This window comes from Peromyscus leucopus, chromosome 16_21, assembly GCF_004664715.2.
Source record: "Peromyscus leucopus breed LL Stock chromosome 16_21, UCI_PerLeu_2.1, whole genome shotgun sequence".
Classification (NCBI taxonomy): Eukaryota; Metazoa; Chordata; class Mammalia; order Rodentia; family Cricetidae; genus Peromyscus; species Peromyscus leucopus.
The window spans coordinates 7974914-8000232 of record NC_051084.1 but is presented as its reverse complement, the minus strand read 5'-3'; the positions used below and the strand labels follow the sequence as shown (position 1 = coordinate 8000232).

Here is a 25319-nt window from a genome sequence, read left to right as displayed (position 1 = left end):
TTCTAGAGATGAAAATAAGACAATCAATGACAAGCAAGGGCCAGCTATACACCTCAGCAGAGCCAGAGCGCTGGGTTCCATCCCAATGAGGTATAAATGGATTACCCAGAATAAGAATTCAGGTTCCCTAAGTGAGTCAGATTTATAGTTGACATCAGGACCAGTGTCAGAGACTCTAGTCTGTGAAATCATCATTCCCAATTTAGGGAGACCTGAATCAAGGGCATTATATTCCAATACATCAGTTTCAGTACATAGATACAAGAGAAGTCCAGGGAATGTTAGTCCGAGGGGCAAGAAAGCAGGTTGTGATACCCCATGCTTTTATTCCCAGGCTTTGGGGCTGAAGGAGAATTACAGGAACTCCAAAACCACCCAGCCACTGGAACATTAACTGCTTTAAAAAACAACCCAACAAACACTAAGGAGAAAGAGGCGGTACAACTCCAAAGCCAAGTACAAAAACCCCAAAAGCCCACCATATTCGACCACCTCCCTGCAACCCGAATGGTCCAGAGAAAATGTCTGACCTACAAATATAATGGCTTTAATCCCAGCCATTAGAAGTTCGGAGTTATGGGATCTGTGAGAGGCTGGCTGCAAGGCCTGCTCTATCTTAGGAATCCAGCAAGGAGGCTGGAGAAATGGCCCAGCGGTTAAGAGCACTGACTGCTCTTCCAGAGGACCCGAACTCAAAGTCCCAGCAACCACATGGCAGTCTAGAACCCCAATCACAGGCGTTCTGACGGCCCCAGAGAAATGCACAGGAAGGAATAAAGGAGATAGGCAAATATTAATGAAACCCCGAGAGGAACGAACCTTTCTTCAGGGGTAAGCGGCCAGCGGGTGTCCTCCAACCCCTAACAGGGAGACACAGAAGCAAATCGCTAAGAACGAGAGCCCAGAACCCCGGTCGCCGCCGATCCTGGACCCGGGGGCGGTCAGCGCGCTGCGGTGATGGCGTCAGCGAGACACTCAGACTCACCAGGGGTCATCATTACCGTCGTTCCCCCGGGGCCAGCCCCTCCGCACCCCGCCCTGCACGGGCACCATCCACTCACCATCGTGCCTCCGGGGGTGGCGGGCGACGATCGGGGGCCTGGGGAGGAAGAGAGCGGGACGTGAGCACGGGTCCGAGAGACCACGGCCGGCGTGGCTCAGCCCGGGCTGGGTCAGCTCCAAGGCTGGCGTCACGGAGACATCAGAAACTCTAGTCTGCAAATGGGGGTCATCCCGCCCAGCCCCGCGCCGCAGCGCCTTCCTTCCCTCCCCACCGGGGCCGGGGTACCTGCTGCACGAGGCCGGTCGGTGCACCGCAGAGACCGACAAAGGGAGCAGAGAACCGCAGAGCTGCAGGCGCGCGCGCAAAGAGAGCGCCCCGCGCCCGCCCACGCTCTTTATAGCCGCGCCAGCCCGGGGTCCTGACGCCGTGCTCGTCTTCTGATATGCCTGACCGGGTCGCGCTGGCAAATGAGGAAAGAACGAGTGGAATTATGTCTCTCTTCTGGGTAGAGAGTCATATACAGGACTTGTGGATTCTGGTAAATTACCAGAGAAAAGGAAAAAAAAAAATAAATGGAAACAGGCGGCCTAGGCGGCCAAGGCGGGATAAAGACCCCGGGGAGCCGGCGCGGTGCGTGCGCTCCCTGGCCCCCGAGGTTCGTGGCTGCAGTGACTCTGCTCTTCTTAGGATCCGGTCTGCTCTGGGGACTCAGTCATCTCCAGCCAGAAGGGTCTGACTTTGCATCTCAGCTTCTGCTCTACGTCCTCTTTATTAAAAAACAAAAGCTTTATTGACTAGTAAGCCTTTCTCCTCGCCGACCCCCGCCGTGTTCCCGGCTCATTTGGAACTGTATAGTGCAAGGTGGGTTCCAGCCATGCTTAGAATTACAGGCGGGACCCGCTACACGCCCAGACACCTGTGTCATTTTTTAAAAAGTTTTTAAAAATTAGTGTTGTCTCCGGGCGGCGGTGGCGCACGCCTTTAATCCCAGCACTCGGGAGGCAGAGGCAGGCGGATCTCTGTGAGTTCCAGGCCAGCCTGGTCTACAGAGTGAGTTCAGGACATCCAGGAGAAATCCTGTCTTGAAAAAAGAAATTAATTTTATTTGTGTATATGTGTGTGCACAACGTGCCCTGCCCAGGCCAGCCATAGCGCTTTGGATCCTTTGGAACTGGAGTTAACAGGAAGTTGTGAGCCCCAGGCTGTGGGTGCTGGGCACTGAACCCAGGTTCCCTGGAAGAGCAGTAAGTGCTCTTAACCACCCGGCCATTTCTCCAGCCCCCTTTGTCTTTTTTTTTTTTTTTTTTTTTGAGACAGCAATTCTGTACCTTTCAACACTCCTGCCGCCATTTCCTAAATGCTGGAATTACATGTGTGAGCCACTAAGAGCTGCTGTGGCTTCATTTTAAAAAAGACACATTTTAGCTGGGAGGTAGTGGTGCACAATTTAATCCCAGCACTCAGGAGGCAGAGACAGCAAATCTCAGAATTCGAAGCCAGCCTGGTCTACAGAGTGGAGTTCTAGGACAGCCAGAGCTACACAGAGACCCCTGTCTCAGAAAAACAAAAGTAAACAAATCTGGAGGGCTGTGCAGTGCCCTTTATGGAGCGCAGGGCCCGTCTGGGCTCTGAGACTCCGACTCAGAAACAAGATAAAAATAAAATTTGGATGACCACTGTACTTTTTTCAATTATTCCACCTGCCCTCCCTCCCTTGAAGGTTGCAGCCTTCCATCAAAAATCCCTCGTAAGGGTGAGTGTGGTGGTGGCGGCACAGGCCTCTAATCCCAGCACTTGGGAGACAGGGGCAGGCAGATTTCTGTGAGTTCCAGGCCAGTCAGCGCTACACAGAGATCCAGCCTTAAAAACATAATAGAAACTTTTTTAAATGTAAGATTCCTAGAGTAATTATTTGATAAATTTCTCAGTTCCTAGAGCCCCAAGTTCCACCTGGGAGTGATATGGGAAGAGGCTGCTTTCAATTCCAATCAGTACATGTACAGGCCAGAAATGACTTCTAACAGTCTGGTATGGTTTAGCAGTAAACCATTTCTCAAATGAGCAATTCATGAACGTAATTGCCATGGCCTCAGAAATTATTTTTTGGCATTAAGCCATTGCTGATGGCTTCCTCACCCCACAGTGGGCTTACATTGGCCAATATGAACATGCTAGGATACAGGTGGTTGACATATGGCCCAGCTAAGTGATTTATTCCCAGTGGAGCTGGGGAGTGAATTTAGGGCCTGATGCCTGCTAAGGGAACATTCCATCATTGAGGTACACTCCCCAGCTCTCAAAGGATGAGTTTGATGTGACACAGTAGGATGGAGGTCCATGCATCAAAGACTTTCGATGAAAGCCTTTATAACCCCTCTTTCTGCCTGCTAATTCAGGCCTTGGGCATGCTAAATGTTATTTCACCAAGCTAACTGCCTGGAAAGAGGAGTGGGGACAGAGTGAGTGTGTGTGATAGTATGTGCCCATAATCCCAGCATTTGAGAGCCAGAAGCAGCTGGGCGGTGGTGGTACACACCTTTAATCCCAGCACTCCAGAGGCAGAGGCAGGTGGATATCAGTGAGTTCCAGGCCAGCCAGATCTAAACATCCATTTCCAGCACAGTCAGAGCTATATAGAAAGACTATCTCTCCTCTCTCTCTCTCTCTTTCTCCCCCCCCCCACAAACAGCCCTATCACCACCAAAAAAAAAAAAAAAAAAAAAAAAAAAGATAGCCAGACCTACTGCCTGGTGGCAAAGTGTACAATCTCAGCCAGGGGGTTGAGGGCTACATAGCTCCGTGACGAAGCCCTTGTCTAGTATGCACAGTGCTCTAAAGCAGCGATTCTCAGCCTTCCTGATGCTGCGACCCTGTAATACAGATCCTCATGTCGTGGTGACCCCCAACCATAAAACTATTTTCGTTGCTACTTCATAACTGTAACTTTGCAACCGTTATGAATCAATGCAAATATCAGTTTTCTGATGGTCTTAGATGACCCCTGTGAAAGGGTCCTTCCACCCCAAAAGGGGTCTTGGACCACAGGCTGAGAAACACCTGGGAGGGCAGGGGTAGAGTTCAGAGCTGTCAGAGCCCCAGGATGCCCTCTACCAGTGGTCCCGAAGTAATTACAGCAGCACTCCTACATTCCCGTAAATGAGCCCTGTCCTCAAAGTGAGAACCTGCAACTTAGATCTGCCTAGCACAGAAAACCCACACTTAAATTCTAATAAAATTCCCCAAACACCTTTCGTGGACATCCCTAGTCCACACAAACCCAGAACTCACTGACCCTCCCAACAAACACAATGAGAAGACATAGTTGTAACAGTTTATTTTGAATAGTTAAGTTATAAAAAAATTTTTCTAACTTTGTAATGTTGCAAATAAGAAAATCTACACAGGGTGGCAGTGTTGATTTCTCTGGTGGCAGGAAAATGCCATCTTTACAGTACTTGGATTAATGCAAAGAATGTATGAGTTATACCACAAAACTATAATCAGGACAAGCACATAATAAAAGTTTTAAGTACAGAAGACTAAAGTTAGGCAATACATAGTGCAAAGGACTTCTGAAAGCCAGTTTGTCTCAAAGATGTCTGCAGTGTAAGGAAGAGAATATCAACTCCAGCTGCTCAGTATTGGGACCAGACCCTGAGACTCTCATGGGTCCCTGAGCAGCAAGACGGTGTCCTCCCAGGCCACTGGATCTCAAAACTAAAAAATTCTTTAAATTTTACCCATCACTAGGTGTACGAACAAAATCCCCTTACTCTGTTAAGAATAAAATACTGTACACAGAGAAGCTGGCAATGTTAATGTGCATATAAAGAATATAAACATACAAAATTTAACAGTCAACTCAATTACCTTATGAAAGGCTGTAACTTCAGCATGAACTCAGGGACCAACCCTGACAATACCCAGTGCAAGGGCAGTCCTCAAGGGCCACCAGTGCGTGTCCTAGATGACCCCAGGAGGGCAAGGAAGGGCCTCTAATCCACCTCCTCGATGGTGGGCCCTGACCCAGAGCTGCCCTTGGGCGCCTGGGCCCCGAAGCCCCCAGCCCCGGGGGCACCCGCACCCTGCTGGTACAGCCCGCTGATGATGGGGCTGCACACCTTCTCCAGCTCCTCACGCTTGTGCACGAACTCCTCCTTCTCGGCCAGCGTGTTGGCGTCCAGCCAGGAGATGACCTCCTGGCACTTGTCCAGCACCTTCTTCTTGTCGGCCTCGCTGATCTTGCCCTTGAGGCCCTCGTCCTCCACGGCGCTCTTCATGTTGAAGGCGTAGGACTCGAGCGCGTTCTTGGCCGCCACCCTCTCCCGCTGCACCTCGTCCTCCGCCTTGTACCTCTCGGCCTCCTGCACCATGCGCTCGATCTCCTCCTTGCTCAGCCGGCCCTTGTCGTTGGTGATGGTGATCTTGTTGGCCTTGCCCGTGCTCTTGTCGGTGGCCGTGACGTTCAGGATGCCGTTGGCGTCGATGTCGAAGGTCACCTCGATCTGGGGCACGCCCCGGGGCGCCGGCGGGATGCCGCTGAGCTCGAAGCGCCCCAGCAGGTTGTTGTCGCGCGTCATGGCCCTCTCGCCCTCATAGACCTGGATCAGCACCCCGGGCTGGTTGTCCGAGTAGGTGGTGAAGGTCTGCGTCTGCTTGGTGGGGATGGTGGAGTTGCGCTTGATGAGCGCCGTCATCACGCCGCCCGCCGTCTCCAGGCCCAGCGACAGCGGCGCCACGTCCAGCAGCAGCAGGTCCTGCACGTTCTCAGACTTGTCCCCCATCAGGATGGCCGCCTGCACCGCCGCCCCGTAGGCCACCGCCTCGTCCGGGTTGATGCTCTTGTTGAGGTCGCGCCCGTTGAAGAAGTCCTGCAGCAGCTTCTGCACCTTGGGGATGCGCGTGGAGCCGCCCACCAGCACCAGGTCGTGGATCTGCGCCTTGTCCAGCTTGGCGTCGCGCAGCGCCTTCTCCACGGGCTCCAGCGTGCCGCGGAACAGGTCCGAGCACAGCTCCTCGAAGCGCGCCCGCGTGATGGACGTGTAGAAGTCGATGCCCTCGAACAGGGAGTCGATCTCCAGGCTGGCCTGCGTGCTGGACGACAGGGTCCTCTTGGCGCGCTCGCAGGCCGTGCGCAGGCGCCGCACGGCGCGCTTGTTCTGGCTGATGTCCTTCTTGTGCTTCCTCTTGAACTCCTCCACGAAGTGGCTCACCAGCCGGTTGTCGAAGTCCTCCCCGCCCAGGTGCGTGTCGCCCGCCGTGGCCTTCACCTCGAAGATGCCGTCGTCGATCGTCAGGATGGACACGTCGAACGTGCCGCCGCCCAGGTCGAAGATGAGCACGTTGCGCTCCCCCTTGCCGGACCGGTCCAGGCCGTAGGCGATGGCGGCCGCCGTGGGCTCGTTGATGATGCGCAGCACGTTCAGGCCCGCGATCACGCCCGCGTCCTTCGTGGCCTGCCGCTGCGAGTCGTTGAAGTAGGCGGGCACCGTGATCACCGCGTTGGTCACCGGGTGGCCCAGGTATGCCTCGGCGATCTCCTTCATCTTCGTCAGCACCATGGACGAGATCTCCTCGGGGTAGAAGGCCCGCGTCTCGCCCTTGTAGCTCACCTGCACCTTGGGCTTGTCGCCGTCGCTCACCACCTGGAAGGGCCAGTGCTTCATGTCCGACTGCACCACCGCGTCGCCGAACTTGCGGCCGATCAGCCGCTTCGCGTCGAACACGGTGTTCTGCGGGTTCAGCGCCACCTGGTTCTTGGCCGCGTCGCCGATGAGCCGCTCGGTGTCGGTGAAGGCCACGTAGCTGGGGGTCGTGCGGTTGCCCTGGTCGTTGGCGATGATCTCCACCTTGCCGTGCTGGAACACGCCCACGCACGAGTAGGTGGTGCCCAGGTCGATGCCGATCGCCGTGCTCTTGGCCATGGCGCCGCTGGCTGTCCGCTGCCGGGGTTCGGCGCTCTGCGTCGGGGAGGCTGCGCTCTGCGTCGGGGAGGCTCCGGGGGAGGCTGGTCCTGGCCGGGGGTCGGGATCGCGCTGCTCCGCTTCTCTGCGCTCCGACGGGAACCGGAGACTGCTGGCTGGGACTGCAATCTGCGTCTGGAGCTCTGCGCGCCGCCCCGCGCCTTTATGGAGCGCCCTCCGGCCCCGCCCGCCCTCCCCCGGGCCAATCGGCGAGCCGGAGGCGGCCGTGGGGACCGGAATCTTCCAGCAGCTTTGCGTCTGGTGAGTCACCGGTGTGGAGGGAGCCGCCCCGGTCCAGAACTCTCCAGACACTCCTGGGTTCCGCTGGAGAAGCGGGGTTCCTGGGGGGGCGGGGAGGGGGCGGGGCGAGGCGGCCGGCCGGACGTGCTGTCGCCATGGCGACGGACGGCGGCGGCCTCTCGGAGTGAAGCTCGGGAAGGGTCAGCGCCTGGAGGTGCTGGGCCGGGAGAGGCGTGTGGGGCTCCGACCAGCGAGGGGTTTAAGGCGTCCTCACCTCTTCCACAGGTCGGGAACACAGACAGTTTCTCCAAGGAGGCGGGATAACGCTTGGCCGAAAGGGGCTGTGATTGGGTCCTGGCTGCGTGGAGTGACAGCGCCCGGCCGCCCGAGGAATGTCTGTCGGTCGGTTCTTTCCCATCTTCGGTTTACAGGGGAAAGAGAGAGGCGCTCACGCAGGACAGTGTGTTTGCTCTGGGGTGTTTACGTCGCGGTCACCGTACGAGTCAGCAGTAGATGGCCGCGCAGGGGTCCTCGGGTGTGCGGGAGAAAATCGGTGTGTAAGCGCTGGTTCTCGGGGCGGGGGACCTGGGACCCGAATAAGGAAGGCGTCCCAGCAGCCGCGGGAGGGCAGGCTGAGCGCACCGTGCCAGGACGCGGCCACTCCCTGTGCCCCAGGCTGCAGCCTGGCATTAGTAAGGAAAAAAAACTTTCCATAGAAGTTGGCGGGGCGTCGTGGCTCGCACCCGTCACCCCAGCGTCTGAGAGGCTGAGGCAGGAGGACTGCGGCGAGTCCAGGGCCAGCCACGTTACACACGGGACCCTGTCTGAAAACATTTTAAAGAAAGTGGAGAATGCCAGTGTGGCTTTTCCTTCGCGCAGCTCTTCGCCAGGCACCTTTCTTTCTGTGACCGCGGTACCAAGGTCAGGGTTAACTTAGAGCCCTTTGGTTCTTCTGGCTGTGCCCGCCGCCCCTCACCAGTCACCTCCTGTAGATGGAGAGACCTCGGGTAGCATCACACCTCACAGTGCATTTAAAGCCAAGTGTTGGGTGAGACCCAACGTTCAGTGCCTCATCTGTTCCTGCTTCGATCATAAGTACATGAGTTGTCAGTGATCTTCTTCCTTGCCCCCTGCCCCTCTTCCTCCTCCTGTGTAAGGAGTAAAGACCCTAGTTAGATCCCTGAAACCGCAGTAAGAGGCTGCTGGGTATGACGGCCCGTGCTTGGGAGGTGCAGGCAGGAGGATCAGGAGTTTGAGGCCAGCCTGGGCTACATTAGAGCCTGTCTCTCTCAAAAAAGGAAAAAAAACGAGGGTGTATTAGAACCTTAGTTCTGAGGTAACAGGTAACAATCCACAGCAGGGAGAGACTATATACATGAATCTTTTTTTTCCTTTTATTTTTTATTTATTTATTTATTTTGGTAGGGTCTCATGCAGCCCAGGCTGTCCCTGGACTTACTGTGTAGTAGTCAAGGCTGGCCTCAAGTCCTCGATCCTCCAGCCTTTACTCCCAGGTACTGGAATTCCAGGCACACACATGCACCACAGGCTACCTTAGCTTTCTGAGTGTGAACGGGAGGAGGCAGTTTCTGGAGGGGACCCTGCTTTGAACACAGCTCCTTGGCATCTCCTGTGTGTGCGTGCGAAAGTCTGTATCTCCCTGGAATCAAGGGCATTTCATTGTGCTGTAGTTTGCTGATCTCAGCCAGTGTTCTGAAGATGCATAGATCCCCTGTTTGTGTCCTTGGCAGGCTGCAGCTTGTTCCATAGTCAGAGCTAATGAATTCAGTTCTAATGAATCACCACCCCGATCTAGTCAAACTGGTTAAACTTCAGGGGTTTTTCCATTACTCTGTGCATCTCTGGCTGGGGATTCCTCCAGGAGCCCATGTTAGCTGCCTAGTCACTTCCAGAGGCCTGCTTGCCACCATCTGTGGCCACTGATAGTCCTGGGTTTATTCCTTCTGCCCTGTGAATCAGCAATACTTAGAGTACATCTTTAAAAGAAGCTTTGAGACACGGTCTCATTCTGTAGCAAAGGGTAGTCTGGCACTCCCTGCCAGGAAGGCTGGCCTCAAACTCACCGAGATCCACCTGTCTTTGCCTCCCAAGTGCAGGGATTAAAGGTGTGCACCACCACTGCCAGAATGATCCTCTTTTCTCACTCACACAAGTGCTAGAATTAACCAGAACGACCACCATCACCGGCCCACGTCCATTTCTCCATAAGAAGATCTTTGAAATTTCCTGTCCTTTTAGTCTAGGTGCTTCAGAGAGAGAAGCACAGTGATGGGTTTAATTCCTGGGTGGGTGGAGGGTCGGAAAGAACCCCACGCTGCTGGTAGAATACATGCTTAGAATCCAAGACACCCTGGATTTAATTTCCAGTCTGCTCCCCCCCCACACACACACCAAGAGGACTTGATTCATTCTGGAATTAGGTTTTATTGAGTTCCATATTTGGAAGTAACAGAGTTCAGGGTTCCGAACTGGAAGGCTGTGAAGGACTTTTAAGGGGTGGAGAGCACCAGGGGCAGGAAAGGATGCCAAGAACACTTGAGGGGAGAGAGCCTTCCTCAGCCCGAGGCTGCGGCGTCTTTTTTCCTCTCCTCTCTATTGGGGAGGAAAACAGTTAATCAACAGCCCAGTTTCCTCTCAGTCCCCTTGTTCTTAAAAGATGACACAATTCTAAGCACACCCAGAGGAGACGAAGGGAACAAGTCATGTGAACCCAGAGGCGGACTCTGGGGTTTGTTTCTGTTGTTCTGTTTTTGAGATAGTCCAAGCTGGCTGGAACTCAGGTCCGTTCTCCTGCCTCAGCTGCTCAAAGGCTGGCAGAGCAGGCACAAACACCACGCCCTGCTGAGGCAGACATTCTTAAGCAGATTTCTTTCGAAGGCTTTGGTGACAGTGGAGCTCTGGAGATTTCCAGCCAGTGGAAAAACACTCCGGGTAGGGGAAGACCCGCGTTTGTGTTTGGAATCCACCTCAAGGATAGCTGGTTTTTACCCCCTTTTAACAACAAAGTACTCCTATGCTACTAATCCCCCTAATCTCTATATGATCATCTCAAAAGTAGAATGAACAGTAACATTCAGGCAGGTGTGATGGTGTGCTCCTGTAGTTCCAGAGTGGGAGATGCTGAGGCAGGAGGAAGCTGTGAGAGCATGTCCAGCCTGGGCCATCTGAAGAAACCCTGCCTCTAAAAGCAAACACTCGGGGCTGGGGCTGAGGCTGGGGCTGGGCTGTGTGCTTGCCTAGTGAGCACAGAGCCCAGCGTTAAACCTGCTCCCACAGAAACCAGGGCTGGAATCACACCCTGTGATCCCCTCAGTGGGGAGGGAGAGGCAGGAGGAGCACAAGTCTGAGGTTCTCCTTGGCTGCATAGAGAGCTTGAAGACACTACCCCCCCCCATGAAACAAACTCAGACAAAACAAAACAAAATCTACTTCATAGTGTGGCGGTATCAAGAATTAGTTGACCAACACTTCAACAGCTGTCACACTGTGTGCTCTGTTCCCTTCTGTGATGGGCGGTCCCTCACACTCAGGTCCAGCTACTCTCTCATTCTTGGTGAGGCCCTTACAAAGCTGGGGACCTACCAGCACTATGGATTGACTTTAAATTACTTAAATCCAACATAAAAACTGGGGTAAAGGCAGGTGTAGTGGCTTCTATCTGTGGTCCCAGCACTTGAGAGGAAGCGATGAAGTAACAGAGTTACTGTTGGAGGGATTGTCACGTTGTCCCAAGTTTGAAGCAACCTGGTCTATATAGCAAGTTCCAGGCCAGCCAGGGCTCCATAGTGAGACCCTCTCCAAACCAACCCACTAGATGGTACCTCCCATCTGTGGGGATTGTCTAGCACGGAAAACACTTTGGCTTTAATTTTCTAGCACCACAAAAGGCACAGGTCAATTATGATGCAAAGTTGGAGAGTTTTTTTAAGGTTTACTTTAACTCTGTGTGTGGGTACAGAGGGGCAGTGCCTGCAGAGGACAGAAAAGGGCATTGAATCCTCTGGAACTGGAGTTACAGATGCTGTAAGTTTCCAAACATGGGTCCTGGGAACCAAATGCAGGTCCTCTGGAAGAGAAGTCCCAGCTCTTACCACAGAGTCAGCCTCTTCCAGCCCCTAGTTGGAGTTTATTCAAAGACTTTTCTTTCTTTCTTTCTTTCTTTTTATTTTTTTTTTTTGACATAGGTTTTGAGGGAAAGAGTTAAACAGAGAGGCGCTTCGGAGTAAAGTGAGACTCACCTGAGGGCGTGGGTGTGGGCTTTTCAAAGAAGAGTGGCAGACACAAGCTGCTATGGCCCTGACCTGCACAACCACGATAAGACACATGTTGCCCACATTGCACAGGAGACCGTTTATAATGCCGGGTACCCGAGGCACCTGCCTGTCAGGGACCCACGTAGCTGCCCACTTCCCCCCCCCCGCCCCCCGAACCCCGTGAAAGACTAGGGCGAGGCAGAAGGCAGTAGCTGGAAGGCCAGAGCACGTGTCTTCCACCACCCGCCTTTCTGCATCAAACCTTTTTCCTGAGACCGCCTCTCCACTCTCTGAAGGTCTGCACTCAGAGCAGAGCAGCGGGTTAAGCGATGACCCAGGAGCTTCCCTCCCCCCCCTTCCCCCTCATGGCCCTGCACTTAAGCTCCAGGCTTGCAGCTGCTGCTTGTCTGCCAGGGCCGGGAAAGGAACGAAAGCCCTGTATCCGCGGCAAGCTGGTAAACAGCTCACAGAATCTGCTGGATGTTAAATGTAGAGCCTGCAGCCTGGGAGGAGGGGACTGGACCTGCCTGGACTGAGTCTACCAGGTTGATCTCAGTCCTCGGGGGAGGCTTTGCCCTGGAGGAGGTGGGAATGGGGGGTGGGCTGGGGGAAGGGGAGGGGGCAGGAGGGGGGAGAACAGGGGAACCCGTGGCTGATATGTAGAACTGAATGGTATTGTAAAATAAAATAAAAGGAAAAAAAATGTAGAGCCTGACTACACTTGCTGTCCCAGAGCAGAGCTGAGGGGAGGGGGAGACGCAGGCAGGGGAATAGTTTGCTTTGTTAAGAAGTGTTCTGGAGGACGATGACAGGGCAGTTCCTCCCAGCACAGTCCGCACTAAAAGCAAAGATGCGGAAGCCGGACAACCTGGGATGGACAGGAAAGCAGTGGGGCTCCGCCCCCTTCCCTTGCTGCGTTTTAAAAGTTATTTAAAGTTTTTATTTTGTGTGTATGAGTGCTTCGTCCACGTGTGTGTCTGTGCACCCCTTGTGTGCCCGGTGCCTGCCGAGCCAGATGGTTGTGAGCCACCATTTGGGTGCTGGGAACTGGACCTGGGTCCTCTGGAAGAGCTGCCGGTTCTGGGTCGTCGCTCCAGCTCTTTGCCTTGATGTTTAAAGTTGCACCTGGTTTTGCTTGTTTTTTAGACTCATTCTGCAGGCCATGTGAGCCTTAACTCCCGGCAATCCTCCTGCCTTAGCCCAGCAAGTACTGGGATTGCAAGTTTGGGTCACCTTTGTGGTGCTCCAGAAGCCTCCTTGCCCTCCTCCTCCCCCTCCTCCTCTCTCCATCATCATGGACGTGTGTGTGTGTGTGTGTGTGTGTGTGTGTGTGTGTGTGTGTAGTCTTGAACACGGACCCTCTTGCCTCCACGTCCCCAGTGCTAGTACAGGCATGCACCACACCCAGCTCTAACTCATCAGATGGAAACAATGGAAAGTTCTGTGACTTTTATGATACTGAGCCAAACAAATTGGGTGGCAGCTGTGAGAAAACAGTCCTCAGAAAAGAAAGTAGGGGAGCTTCTGGGTGTCTGCCCCCCCCATCTGGGGCAGATCGTCTGAGTGGCTGGCACTCCCCTTCCCCCACTTCCCTCTGCACCCATCTCGCGGACTGTCCATCAGACTGTAGAGATGGTAACTGCCCTAGTTAGGTATTGCTAAGATGAAACGCCAAGACCAAAGGCAAGGTGGGAGGAAAGGGTTTATTTGGCTTACACTTCCACATCGATGTCACTGAAGGAACTCAAGCAGGGCAGGAACCGGGAGGCAGGAGCTGATGCAGAGGCCACGGAGGGTGCGGCTTACCGACTTGCTCATTTGCTCAGCATGGTTTTGTTTTGTTTTTTTGAGACAGGATTTGTCTGTGTAGTTTTGGTGCCTGTCCTGGAAATTGTTCTGTAGACCAGGCTGGCCTTGAACTCACAGAGACCGGCCTGGCTCTGCCTCTTGAGTGCTGGGATTAAAGGCGTGCGCCACCGCAGCCACCTGGCTCAGCCTATTTCTTGTAGAACTCAGGACCACCAGCCCAGGGATGGCTCCACTCAGTGCTCTGCCCGCCCCCCCATCACTAACGAAGAAAATGGGTTGGGGGAGGGGGCGGGGAGGCGGGGGATGGAGTGGGAGGAGAGGATGAGGCTGCAGTTGGGATGTAAAATAAATAAATAGATAAATAAACAGAAAAATAATGAAGAATATGTCCTATAGCCAGATCCTCTCTCAGTTGAGGGTCCCTCCTTTCAGCTGACGCTAGCCTGTGCCAAGCTGGCGTCAGATCAGCCAGCACAGTCGGGCTAATGGAGCATCACCGAGAGGCCCCAGCACAGGGTTACTCTGTCACAGCCCTCCAGTGTTGAGGTCCTTCTGATATGGAGGCACTATACTGTCAGGTGACCCCCCACATATGTTCACTGGAATACTTTAAACGTGGGTGACAAAAAGTGCCAATGTGGCCCAGCAGGATCCGTACGTGAAAGTGTGAGCGTGCACGCCTGACTACCTGAGTGACTCCAGAGCCCACAGTGGAAGAAGAAAACTGCCTCCCCAGAGTTATCCGCTGACCTGCACACGCACGTACCCAAACTTACACACACACATGAAATTAAAAAAAATCCCAAGTGTGATTTCTATTCCAGCATCCTTTCAGAAATAACTGTGAACGAACATATCAGCCCAACAGGTTCATTCCGGATCCCAACCCCAGGCCCCCATCTCCCCGCTGCCTGCCACTTCCACCCCACCCCCACCCTGTGCTGAGGACTGACCCCAGAGCTGGTTGGTACCCATAGGGCTTTTACTGCTGAGCAACATCTCCTGCCCCTAAGACCCCCACATTTAAAGACTCTGGAGGAGGGGCAGTAAGGGGGCCCAGCCTGGAATATGAGAGAAGCCACCTCAAAAAACCAATAACCCAACCACAAAAAAACAGGACCCTAGGCTTAAGACGAACCTCAGTAAAACAGCTGCTTAGCATCTGCAAGTTCTGGGTTTGATTCCCAGAGCAACACATAAAGCAAAATAAAATTGCAGGGCTAGGGTATGTAGCTCAATGGAGAACCGGCCTCAAACCCCAGCACCACACACAAAGCAAAAAAAGACACAAGACAAAACAAAAACAAAAGCCAACCAAATAAACAAAAAAGTTATAAGGTAGGCATGGTATAGCTATCCATGTCTATAATCCAGCACTTGGGAGGCTGAGGTATTGAAACTCCTCAAATTCAAGCCCAGACTGGACTACATGTTGACTTCCAAGTCAGCCCCTGCCTCAAAGGCTTTGTTTCAAGCCAGTTTTTTTTTTCTTTTTTTTTTTAAAGGAAAAAAATTGCACATAATCTCAACTGGGTAGTAAGGCCTAACTCAGCCTAACTCAAAACATCCGAAGTAGATGAGGGCCAAAGAGAAGCTTCAGTGGGTAAAGGTGCTTGCTGCCACACGTGCAGATTTGTTCCATGCCCAGGACCTACCCAAGGGTGAAAAGAGAGACCCTACTCCACAGAGGTCTCTGACCCCTGCATGAGCGCCTTGGTGTCTGCTGCCCCACACCGCGGTCCTCTGTGTGTGTGGGGTCTGCATGCCCCACACCGCGGTCCTGTGTGTGTGGGGGGTCTGCATGCCCCACACCTCGGTCCTCTATGTGTGGGGTCTGCATGCCCCACACCGCGGTCCTGTGTGTGTGTGGGGTCTGCATGCCCCACACCGCAGTCCTCTGTGTGTGTGGGGTCTGCATGCCCCACACCGCGGTCCTGTGTGTGTGGGGGGTCTGCATGCCCCACACCGCGGTCCTCTGTGTGTGTGTGGGGTCTGCATGCCCCACACCGCGGTCCTGTGTGTGTGTGGGGTCTGCATGCCCCACACCGCGGTCCTCTGTGTGTGTGGGGGGTCTGCATGCCCCACACCGCGGTCCTGTGTGTGTGGGGGGGGTCTGCATGCCCCACACCGCGGTCCTCTGTGTGTGGGGTCTGCATGCCCCCCCCTCCATACATAAATGCAGTAAAAACTTACTAAGTAAAAGATGAGAACTGGGGATTGCATCCTCAACCTGCTGTCAGTTCTCACTTTTAAAGCACACCACCCACAACTTTCACTATTTTGCTTCATCCCTCGCCCTCACCTCTTTTTGCTACAGGGGTGTGTAGACTAAGTGAACCCCTCATCCCCTCTTCTGAAGTCATTCTTACATCGGCTGCATCGTCACCACCCCGTTAGGTGCCCGACTTCTGAAACCCCAGGCCCAAGCCTCAAACACAGGGCTTTTTTTTGACCAGCCTCTCCCACCTCCGTGAGAATTTATCTCAGGACCTCAGCCCCAGAGGGTTGTTGGTTTGCGCTGACTCATCTAATTTTCCTCACAAACGGATCACACTGCAATGTTCCCTCCGTCCTCCAGGCCTGTCGGGATAAAATGTCACTCTTCTGTGGCCAAAACTGTGAGAGACAGACGCAGCAGCTCCTGACCTCCAAATACAACAGTCACACAGACGTGGCAAGTTATACTGAGTTTATTTTCAAATAACAGTAGAAATTGACCTGAGTTCAGTATGAATATGTAAAAAACAGGGTGAACAAAGGATGGCAGGTATAAATCAGCTCCAAGTTTACCACTGAAATACAGCCCAACAGTTCAACAACAAAACACTAACACAGAAGTATAAACTCAAGGAGAAGCAGTCCAGAGTCTCCCCGCTTCATAGACAAACGTGGCCCATGGAAGGCACCAACTTTAGGGTTCCTCAATAGTGCGGCCAAGGGCAGAGTCCGAAGACTAAAGAACCCTAAAAATATACTTAATATATTCCTTCCTTTTTGGTATTTTAGGGAAGGTCCCTCTACATAGCCATCTTGAAACTCACTATATAGACCAGGCTGGCCTTGAACCAGAGATTAAGGTATTTACCTATGGCTGGCAACATATTTCTTTCTAAAACTGCACACACAAAAACTTCTTTGGCTTTCTCTTATTGCAAGCCAAAATCAGATAAACACACTATTACATTATAAAAACACTTGCCAACTTGGTAGTCTGGCAAAACAAATCATACAGTGTGGCAGTGTTGTATTGAAGGAGGGAAATAAAACCACCCTCAGGGTAACTAATGTACTACCTTATAGGACATAACTTATATAAAGAACATGAGTTATTCCACAGAGTATATAAAGTTTCCCTAGGACTAGGATGTAAGTGCAGAACGAACTCAGGAGCGTGCGGCCAACCCTGGCAATACCCAGCGCAGGGCAGTCCTCAAGGGCCACCAGTTCGTGTCCTAGATGACCCCAGGAGGGCAAGGAAGGGCCTCTAATCCACCTCCTCGATGGTGGGCCCTGACCCAGAGCTGCCCTTGGGCGCCTGGGCCCCGAAGCCCCCAGCCCCGGGGGCACCCGCACCCTGCTGGTACAGCCCGCTGATGATGGGGCTGCACACCTTCTCCAGCTCCTCACGCTTGTGCACGAACTCCTCCTTCTCGGCCAGCGTGTTGGCGTCCAGCCAGGAGATGACCTCCTGGCACTTGTCCAGCACCTTCTTCTTGTCGGCCTCGCTGATCTTGCCCTTGAGGCCCTCGTCCTCCACGGCGCTCTTCATGTTGAAGGCGTAGGACTCGAGCGCGTTCTTGGCCGCCACCCTCTCCCGCTGCACCTCGTCCTCGGCCTTGTACCTCTCGGCCTCCTGCACCATGCGCTCGATCTCCTCCTTGCTCAGACGGCCCTTGTCGTTGGTGATGGTGATCTTGTTGGCCTTGCCCGTGCTCTTGTCGGTGGCCGTGACGTTCAGGATGCCGTTGGCGTCGATGTCGAAGGTCACCTCGATCTGGGGCACGCCCCGGGGCGCCGGCGGGATGCCGCTGAGCTCGAAGCGCCCCAGCAGGTTGTTGTCGCGCGTCATGGCCCTCTCGCCCTCATAGACCTGGATCAGCACCCCGGGCTGGTTGTCCGAGTAGGTGGTGAAGGTCTGCGTCTGCTTGGTGGGGATGGTGGAGTTGCGCTTGATGAGCGCCGTCATCACGCCGCCCGCCGTCTCCAGGCCCAGCGACAGCGGCGCCACGTCCAGCAGCAGCAGGTCCTGCACGTTCTCAGACTTGTCCCCCATCAGGATGGCCGCCTGCACCGCCGCCCCGTAGGCCACCGCCTCGTCCGGGTTGATGCTCTTGTTGAGGTCGCGCCCGTTGAAGAAGTCCTGCAGCAGCTTCTGCACCTTGGGGATGCGCGTGGAGCCGCCCACCAGCACCAGGTCGTGGATCTGCGCCTTGTCCAGCTTGGCGTCGCGCAGCGCCTTCTCCACGGGCTCCAGCGTGCCGCGGAACAGGTCCGAGCACAGCTCCTCGAAGCGCGCCCGCGTGATGGACGTGTAGAAGTCGATGCCCTCGAACAGGGAGTCGATCTCCAGGCTGGCCTGCGTGCTGGACGACAGGGTCCTCTTGGCGCGCTCGCAGGCCGTGCGCAGGCGCCGCACGGCGCGCTTGTTCTGGCTGATGTCCTTCTTGTGCTTCCTCTTGAACTCCTCCACGAAGTGGCTCACCAGCCGGTTGTCGAAGTCCTCCCCGCCCAGGTGCGTGTCGCCCGCCGTGGCCTTCACCTCGAAGATGCCGTCGTCGATCGTCAGGATGGACACGTCGAACGTGCCGCCGCCCAGGTCGAAGATGAGCACGTTGCGCTCCCCCTTGCCGGACCGGTCCAGGCCGTAGGCGATGGCGGCCGCCGTGGGCTCGTTGATGATGCGCAGCACGTTCAGGCCCGCGATCACGCCCGCGTCCTTCGTGGCCTGCCGCTGCGAGTCGTTGAAGTAGGCGGGCACCGTGATCACCGCGTTGGTCACCGGGTGGCCCAGGTACGCCTCGGCGATCTCCTTCATCTTCGTCAGCACCATGGACGAGATCTCCTCGGGGTAGAAGGCCCGCGTCTCGCCCTTGTAGCTCACCTGCACCTTGGGCTTGTCGCCGTCGCTCACCACCTGGAAGGGCCAGTGCTTCATGTCCGACTGCACCACCGCGTCGCCGAACTTGCGGCCGATCAGCCGCTTCGCGTCGAACACGGTGTTCTGCGGGTTCAGCGCCACCTGGTTCTTGGCCGCGTCGCCGATGAGCCGCTCGGTGTCGGTGAAGGCCACGTAGCTGGGGGTCGTGCGGTTGCCCTGGTCGTTGGCGATGATCTCCACCTTGCCGTGCTGGAACACGCCCACGCACGAGTAGGTGGTGCCCAGGTCGATGCCGATCGCCGTGCTCTTGGCCATGGCGCCGCTGGCTCTCCGCTGCCGGGGTTCGGCGCTCTGCGTCGGGGAGGCTCCGGGGGAGGCTGCGCTCTGCGTCGGGGAGGCTCCGGGGGAGGCTGGTCCTGGCCGGGGGTCGGGATCGCGCTGCTCCGCTTCTCTGCGCTCCGACGGGAACCGGAGACTCCTGGCTGGGACTGCAGTCTGCGTCTGGAGCTCTGCGCGCCGCCCCGCGCCTTTATGGAGCGCCCTCCGGCCCCGCCCGCCCTCCCCCGGGCCAATCGGCGAGCCGGAGGCGGCCGTGGGGACCGGAATCTTCCAGCAGCTTCGCGTCTGGTGGGCCTTCCCCGCCTCCTTTGAGTCACCGGTGTGGAGGGAGCCGCCCCGGTCCAGAACTCTCCAGACACTCCTGGGTCCCGCTGGAGAAGCGCCGTTCCTGGGGGGCGGGGAGGGCGGCGGGGCGAGCTGTCGCCACTGTTGCCATGGCGACGCATTACGGCGGCCTCCGTGGAATGGACAGTAAAGGTCACCGCCAGCTCGGTGCTCTGGACAGTAGTTGGTCGTGATCTGGGGGTTCCGCTGACTCGCAGTGCTGACTGTGGGGGTCGAGCTGAGGCTGTAACTCCCCCTCCTCCGCTTGGTGACCCGGGCAGAGGCCCAGGGGCGTGTCTGGTGACGTGACCCCCTCCGGTCGCGTTACAATGGCCGTGCTGGCTCTGACCTCACCGACTAATTTAGGAATCCCAGGCTCTGTCCCAGAACAGGCTCAAAGTTGCCGGGAGGGGCGGGGTGGGGGGTGGGGGGACCCCGGCTGCGCGTTTGGATGATCCTGGAGCTCCCCGCTCGTAGGGGCTCAGCGACCTCAAGTTTTCCAAACTGGAGCGAAGGCGGAGAGAAGCCAGGTGAGCCGTGAAGGCCCTGGTGGAATGGGCAGAAGGCTGTGTCCCCGATGGTTCTTATCTGAAAAGGGCCGCGACACTTCTTAGGTCTGATTAATTTACACACAAGGGCTGGTGGAACCCGCCGCTCTGGTCTCTTGAGTGTTGGGATTACTGGTGCGGCCCTCCCCACACAGGCCCTCCCCACACAGACCCCAGCTGTTTTAACTCTGGGGTGTGGGTTGGAACCAGGAAGAGTGTCTCTTGAGCGACAGGCATGGCTGGAATGCGCCTGAGCTGGGAATAGGGAGACGACACCTTAAGACCTTTCTGAATATGTTATTGACACCAGAAGACAGGATATAATCAGGAGGATAGAAACTGGGTGTAGAGATGCATGCCTGTGATCCCAGCACTCAAGATGTTGAGAAAGGACGGCTCCGGGGGTGGAATTTTGTCTTAAAGTACACAGAAAATCTCCGTTGTGCCCTACTTCTCAGAAAAATCGATTGAGGCTCAAGCCTCTAATCCCAACTCTTAGGAATGGAGGCAGGAGCATTGTCTGAGCTACATATCGAGACCCCAGCCTTTAAAAAAAAAAAAGGCGCGCGCGTGTGTGTGTGTGTGTGTGTGTGTGTGTGTGTGTGTGTGTGTGTGTCCTAGCAGACATCTTCTGAGTGAGCTACATAACTCCACCATGCTCAGGAAGGCACATCTGAATGGAATCTAGTGCCTGTCTTTAGAAAGAAAAGGTTTGTCTGTGTGTTTGTGTGAGTATGTGTGGTGTGTGCGAGTGTCTCCAGAGACTAGAAGTTGTCTCATCCCCTGGAGCTGGAGTAACGGGCAGTCCTGAGCTGCCCACTGTGGGTGCTGGGAGCCCAGCTGGGGTTCTTTGGAAGAGTAGGGAGCATTCTTAACTGCCATCTCTTGGGCCCCTAATGTCTCTTTTACGGAGTTTCAGAACACAGTCTTAGGAGACTGGTGGACAGGTGTGGTCCCACAGTAAACCTGTCACACTGTCACAGGAAGACTACAGCTCATTCAGGCCCTGTGAGGAATATAGACGCGCTTTCCTTCCCTCCTTGGAGTAGCTGGGGACACTGTTGTCTGCCCTCATCATGTAAGCTCTGCCATAAAAGCCAGGTCTGGGCATGTCTGTGAACCCAGGCTAACAGCAGCATCGTTCACAATATGGAGAAGTGGAAGCCACCTGGTGTCCTGCGGAGATGGATGTGTAAGGGTGGGAGAAACACAGAATGGACATTGTTCAGTCTCAGAAGTACCAAAATACGCAAGCTCATGGACGAGATTTAAGGACACTGCTGAGTGAAATAAGGCCAGCCATAAACAGACAAATGCTGTGTAATTCCAATTGTGTAGGCTAAGAGTAGACAAATCCCCGACATTCCACTCATGGTGGGAAGCACAGCAGTGGTTAATGCAATCCCCACTCCCCCGCTGCTCTGGAGGCTGAGGCATGAGGAGACCCATTTGGAAGAGTCCCTGTTATAATGAGTATTTCAAAATGAATGTAGGTGAAGGTTCATTATTGACTTAAATTTAAGCCTTCACGAAGCCTACTGGGGCAAGGTTCAGCCTAAACAGGGAGCCAGCTTGGTGGTGGAAAGTGGCCCGTGTCTGCCTCCCGGGTCACGTTGCTGTTGACCCGCCTGTCCTGCCCTATGACATCTGGTAGACGAGAAACTGCAGAAGCCAGAGAGACAGACACTCGGGAGCCTTGGGGGCTGCCGAGGGTCTGGGGTCTGTGCTGTGAGACACAACTACAGGGAAGACATAGCCACCCTGGGGTGCAGCTCAGTGACACCGCCCTTGCCTAGCATCTCCAAGGCCCTGGTCTCCACCCCAGCACACAGAGACAAACCCAGAACCAATCCCAAAGATAAGTTCAAAGAATAAAGACAGTGAAAGGTGGGTGGAGCAGGCATTTTGACAATGTTTATTTGATATTTTTCAGAGTGGCAAACTCCTATAATGTATAAACTATAAGCACCAGACACCTTTAAAGCTGAGGTTGAACACCTTTGTCTCCTGGTTTCCCATTTCTTACAAGAGGGGGAAACAAGGAGTTGTGGGGCGTCTGAAATAGCTCAGACACTAGTAGTAAAGAAAGGAGCCTACTGAAGTGACTCGTGTCTGTCACCCCAGCATTTGGGAAGCTGAGGGAGGAGAATGGCTGCCGTGTTTGAAGCTAGGCTGGGATGCACAGTGAGTTCCAGGCCAACCTCCTGGGCCACAGAGTGAGACACTGCCTTAAAACATTGAATAGCAACCCAAAATGACCTCCGTAGGTGAGGGAGGTAGGCCAGTGGGCGAATGTTTTTGCATGCAAGCATGTGGACCTGCGTTCAGGCCCCAGAGCCCACCTAACAGACCAGCAAACCGAGTGGTGGCCTGCGCCTGTGATCACAGGGCAAGGGAGATGCCGCACTGGGCTCGCCAGCCAGCACAGCCTAACGGGCCAGCGTTTGAGGCCAGCCAGAGAGGTCCTGTTTCAACACAGTGACTGGCAGATGAACGACACCCAGGGTTGGCCCTGAATCCACATGTCCATGCATACACACCCCACACCCAAACAAGAGCAAACACAAAAACACAAGCTCTCAGTGTAGGACTTCTTTCTGTGCAGAGGAGGCCAGTGAGCCTGGGGTATCTTATCTTTGTTGTTGTTTTTTGTTTTTTTTTTTTGTTTTTTGAGACAGGGTTTCTCTGTGTGGGATATCATTATCTTCATGCTTGTGGTTTTAAAAAGACGGAGTGATGGACCTGGAGAGCTGGCTCAGCAGTTAAGAGCACTTACTACTCTTGTAGAAGACCCAGGTTCAATACCCAGCACCCACACGGTGGCTCACAACTGTCTGTAACACCAGTCTCAGGGGATCTGATGCCCTCTCCTGACCTCCTCGGGGACATACACACATGAAGACAAAATGTTCATACAAAAATTTTTAAGTTTAATTTATTATGTGTACAGTGTTCTTCCTGCATGTGTGCCTGCAGGCCAGAAGAGGGCACCAGATCTCATTACAGATGGTTGCTGGGAATTGAACTCAGGTCCTCTGGAAGAGCAGCCAGTGCTCTTAACCTCTGAGCCATCTCTCCAGCCCCCACAAAATAATTTTTAAAAATTAAAAAAAAAAAAAATGACTGAGGGCTCAGCCATTAAGAGCACATCTCTCCTTGTAAAAGACCTGAGTTTAGTGCCTAGCACTTACCCACGTTGGGCAGTTCCCAACTGTGTGTAACTGACTCCAAGGGCCTCCCATACCTCTGACCTCCACAGGCACCTGCGTTCATGTGCATATGCCCACACAGACATACATGCATACACACAATTAGAAATAATAAGTCTTGAAAGTTACTAACTGATCAATAAATAGCTTAAGTTTTATTTAAAAGAATCACTCCCCTAAATGTGATTATAAAGTCTCATTTCTCCACAGGCCTCGGAAAACCATGGCTGCTAATAAAGGAATGGCCATAGGCATCGACCTGGGCACCACCTACTCGTGCGTGGGCGTGTTCCAGCATGGCAAGGTGGAGATCATCGCCAACGACCAGGGCAACCGCACGACCCCCAGCTACGTGGCCTTTACCGACACCGAGCGGCTCATCGGGGACGCGGCCAAGAACCAGGTGGCCATGAACCCCCAGAACACTGTTTTTGATGCCAAACGTCTAATTGGCAGGAAGTTTAACGATCCGGTGGTGCAGTCGGACATGAAGCTTTGGCCATTTCAAGTCATTAACGAAGGGGGCAAGCCCAAGGTGCTGGTGTCCTACAAAGGTGAGAAGAAAGCCTTCTACCCCGAGGAGATCTCCTCCATGGTGCTGACCAAGATGAAGGAGACTGCAGAGGCTTTTTTGGGCCACAGTGTCACCAATGCTGTTATCACGGTGCCCGCCTATTTCAACGACTCTCAACGCCAGGCCACCAAAGACGCAGGTGTCATCGCAGGACTCAATGTGCTGAGAATCATCAATGAGCCGACGGCAGCTGCCATTGCCTATGGCTTGGATAAAGGAAGTCATGGAGAGCGGCATGTGCTCATCTTCGACCTGGGCGGCGGCACGTTCGACGTGTCCATCCTGACGATCGACGACGGCATCTTCGAGGTGAAGGCCACGGCGGGCGACACGCACCTGGGCGGGGAGGACTTCGACAACCGGCTGGTGAGCCACTTCGTGGAGGAGTTCAAGAGGAAGCACAAGAAGGACATCAGCCAGAACAAGCGCGCCGTGCGGCGCCTGCGCACGGCCTGCGAGCGCGCCAAGAGGACCCTGTCGTCCAGCACGCAGGCCAATCTGGAGATCGACTCCCTGTTCGAGGGCATTGACTTCTACACGTCCATCACCAGAGCACGGTTTGAAGAGTTGTGTGCAGACCTATTTAGAGGCACCCTGGAGCCCGTGGAGAAGTCTCTCCGGGATGCCAAGATGGACAAGGCTAAAATCCATGACATTGTCCTGGTGGGCGGCTCCACGCGCATCCCCAAGGTGCAGAAGCTGCTGCAGGATTATTTTAATGGACGGGATCTCAACAAGAGCATCAATCCCGATGAGGCGGTGGCCTACGGGGCAGCAGTCCAGGCAGCTATTTTAATGGGTGACAAGTCTGAAAAAGTACAAGATTTGCTTTTGTTGGACGTAGCTCCCCTGTCTCTAGGATTGGAGACGGCGGGCGGCGTGATGACTGTTCTCATCAAGCGCAACTCCACCATCCCCACCAAGCAGACGCAGATCTTCACCACCTACTCCGACAACCAGCCCGGGGTGCTGATCCAGGTGTACGAGGGCGAGAGGGCCATGACGCGCGACAACAACCTGCTGGGGCGATTTGACCTGACTGGAATACCCCCTGCACCTAGGGGTGTGCCCCAGATCGAGGTGACCTTCGACATCGATGCTAATGGAATTCTCAACGTCACGGCCATGGACAAGAGCACGGGCAAGGCCAACAAGATCACCATCACCAACGACAAGGGCCGGCTGAGCAAGGAGGAGATCGAGCGCATGGTGCAGGAGGCCGAGAGGTACAAGGCCGAGGACGAGGGCCAGAGGGAGAAAATCGCAGCCAAAAACGCCCTAGAATCCTACGCTTTTAACATGAAGAGCGCCGTGAGCGATGAAGGTCTGAAGGACAAGATCAGCGAGTCTGATAAAAAGAAAATACTGGATAAATGTAACGAGGTCCTCTCCTGGCTGGAGGCCAACCAACTGGCTGAGAAGGACGAGTTTGACCACAAGAGAAAGGAGCTGGAGAACATGTGCAACCCGGTCATCACGAAGCTCTACCAGGGAGGGTGCACCGGCCCCACCTGCGCGCCGGGGTACACCCCCAACAGGGCTGCCACAGGCCCCACCATCGAGGAGGTGGACTAGCCTTTTCTGGAACCACAGGGTGCTAGGGAGCCTCTAGGTGAATCTGATTCACCTTCAAGCATCACTCTGACTCCGGAACTGACTGCACTTGAGCCTCCGTCGCCATCCTTTGGGACTCTGATGGGGAAGTCTGTACTCCATCTTCTCATGCCCCCGCCCTCTGTCTATGACCCTGAAATGACCTTTAGGAAAACCAGGCCCCTCTTGGAACCATTTGAAGAATTTGGATGTCTGTTATTTATGAGCCACACCCCACTTTTCTCCTTCCTGTGTGGATGGTTATTTGTCTCTCAGTAAAGTTGTTCCCAAAGGAAATAACTCCCGATGTCTTCTGATGTATTTATTTAGTCATGGCCTTACTGT

The 25319-nt window shown here is 54.5% G+C and overlaps 3 protein-coding genes and 2 non-coding genes across 5 annotated transcripts; 1 reads left to right on the top strand and 4 right to left on the bottom strand.

Annotated features, from left to right (window-relative positions):
• Nucleotides 1–133: 133 nt before the first annotated feature.
• Nucleotides 134–199, bottom strand: LOC114705906. The gene has a single exon (XR_003736454.1). It is a non-coding gene; the product is annotated as a small nucleolar RNA SNORD52 (small nucleolar RNA).
• Nucleotides 200–939: 740 nt separating this feature from the next.
• LOC114705907 lies at nucleotides 940–1002 on the bottom strand. Its single transcript, XR_003736455.1, has one exon. It is a non-coding gene; the product is annotated as a small nucleolar RNA SNORD48 (small nucleolar RNA).
• Nucleotides 1003–4322: 3320 nt separating this feature from the next.
• LOC114705868 (heat shock 70 kDa protein 1A) lies at nucleotides 4323–7117 on the bottom strand. The gene has a single exon (XM_028888019.2). The coding sequence runs from the start codon at nucleotides 6925–6927 to the stop codon at nucleotides 4999–5001; it is 1929 nt and encodes a 642-aa protein (XP_028743852.1). The 5' UTR covers nucleotides 6928–7117; the 3' UTR covers nucleotides 4323–4998.
• Nucleotides 7118–15961: 8844 nt separating this feature from the next.
• Nucleotides 15962–18703, bottom strand: Hspa1a (heat shock protein family A (Hsp70) member 1A). The gene has a single exon (XM_028888018.2). It carries the CDS (start codon nucleotides 18700–18702, stop codon nucleotides 16774–16776), a length of 1929 nt encoding a protein of 642 aa, XP_028743851.1. The 5' UTR covers nucleotide 18703; the 3' UTR covers nucleotides 15962–16773.
• Nucleotides 18704–19428: 725 nt separating this feature from the next.
• Nucleotides 19429–25274, top strand: Hspa1l (heat shock protein family A (Hsp70) member 1 like). Its single transcript, XM_028888020.2, has 2 exons — nucleotides 19429–19580; nucleotides 23018–25274. Exon 2 carries the CDS (start codon nucleotides 23031–23033, stop codon nucleotides 24954–24956), a length of 1926 nt encoding a protein of 641 aa, XP_028743853.1. The 5' UTR covers nucleotides 19429–19580; nucleotides 23018–23030; the 3' UTR covers nucleotides 24957–25274.
• Nucleotides 25275–25319: the final 45 nt, after the last annotated feature.

Bases quoted from the DNA above. Each gene is read 5' to 3' on its own strand.
- LOC114705868 (XM_028888019.2), bottom strand. From the start codon at position 6,927: ATGGCCAAGAGCACGGCGATCGGCATCGACCTGGGCACCACCTACTCG.
- Hspa1a (XM_028888018.2), bottom strand. From the start codon at position 18,702: ATGGCCAAGAGCACGGCGATCGGCATCGACCTGGGCACCACCTACTCG.
- Hspa1l (XM_028888020.2), top strand. From the start codon at position 23,031: ATGGCTGCTAATAAAGGAATGGCCATAGGCATCGACCTGGGCACCACC.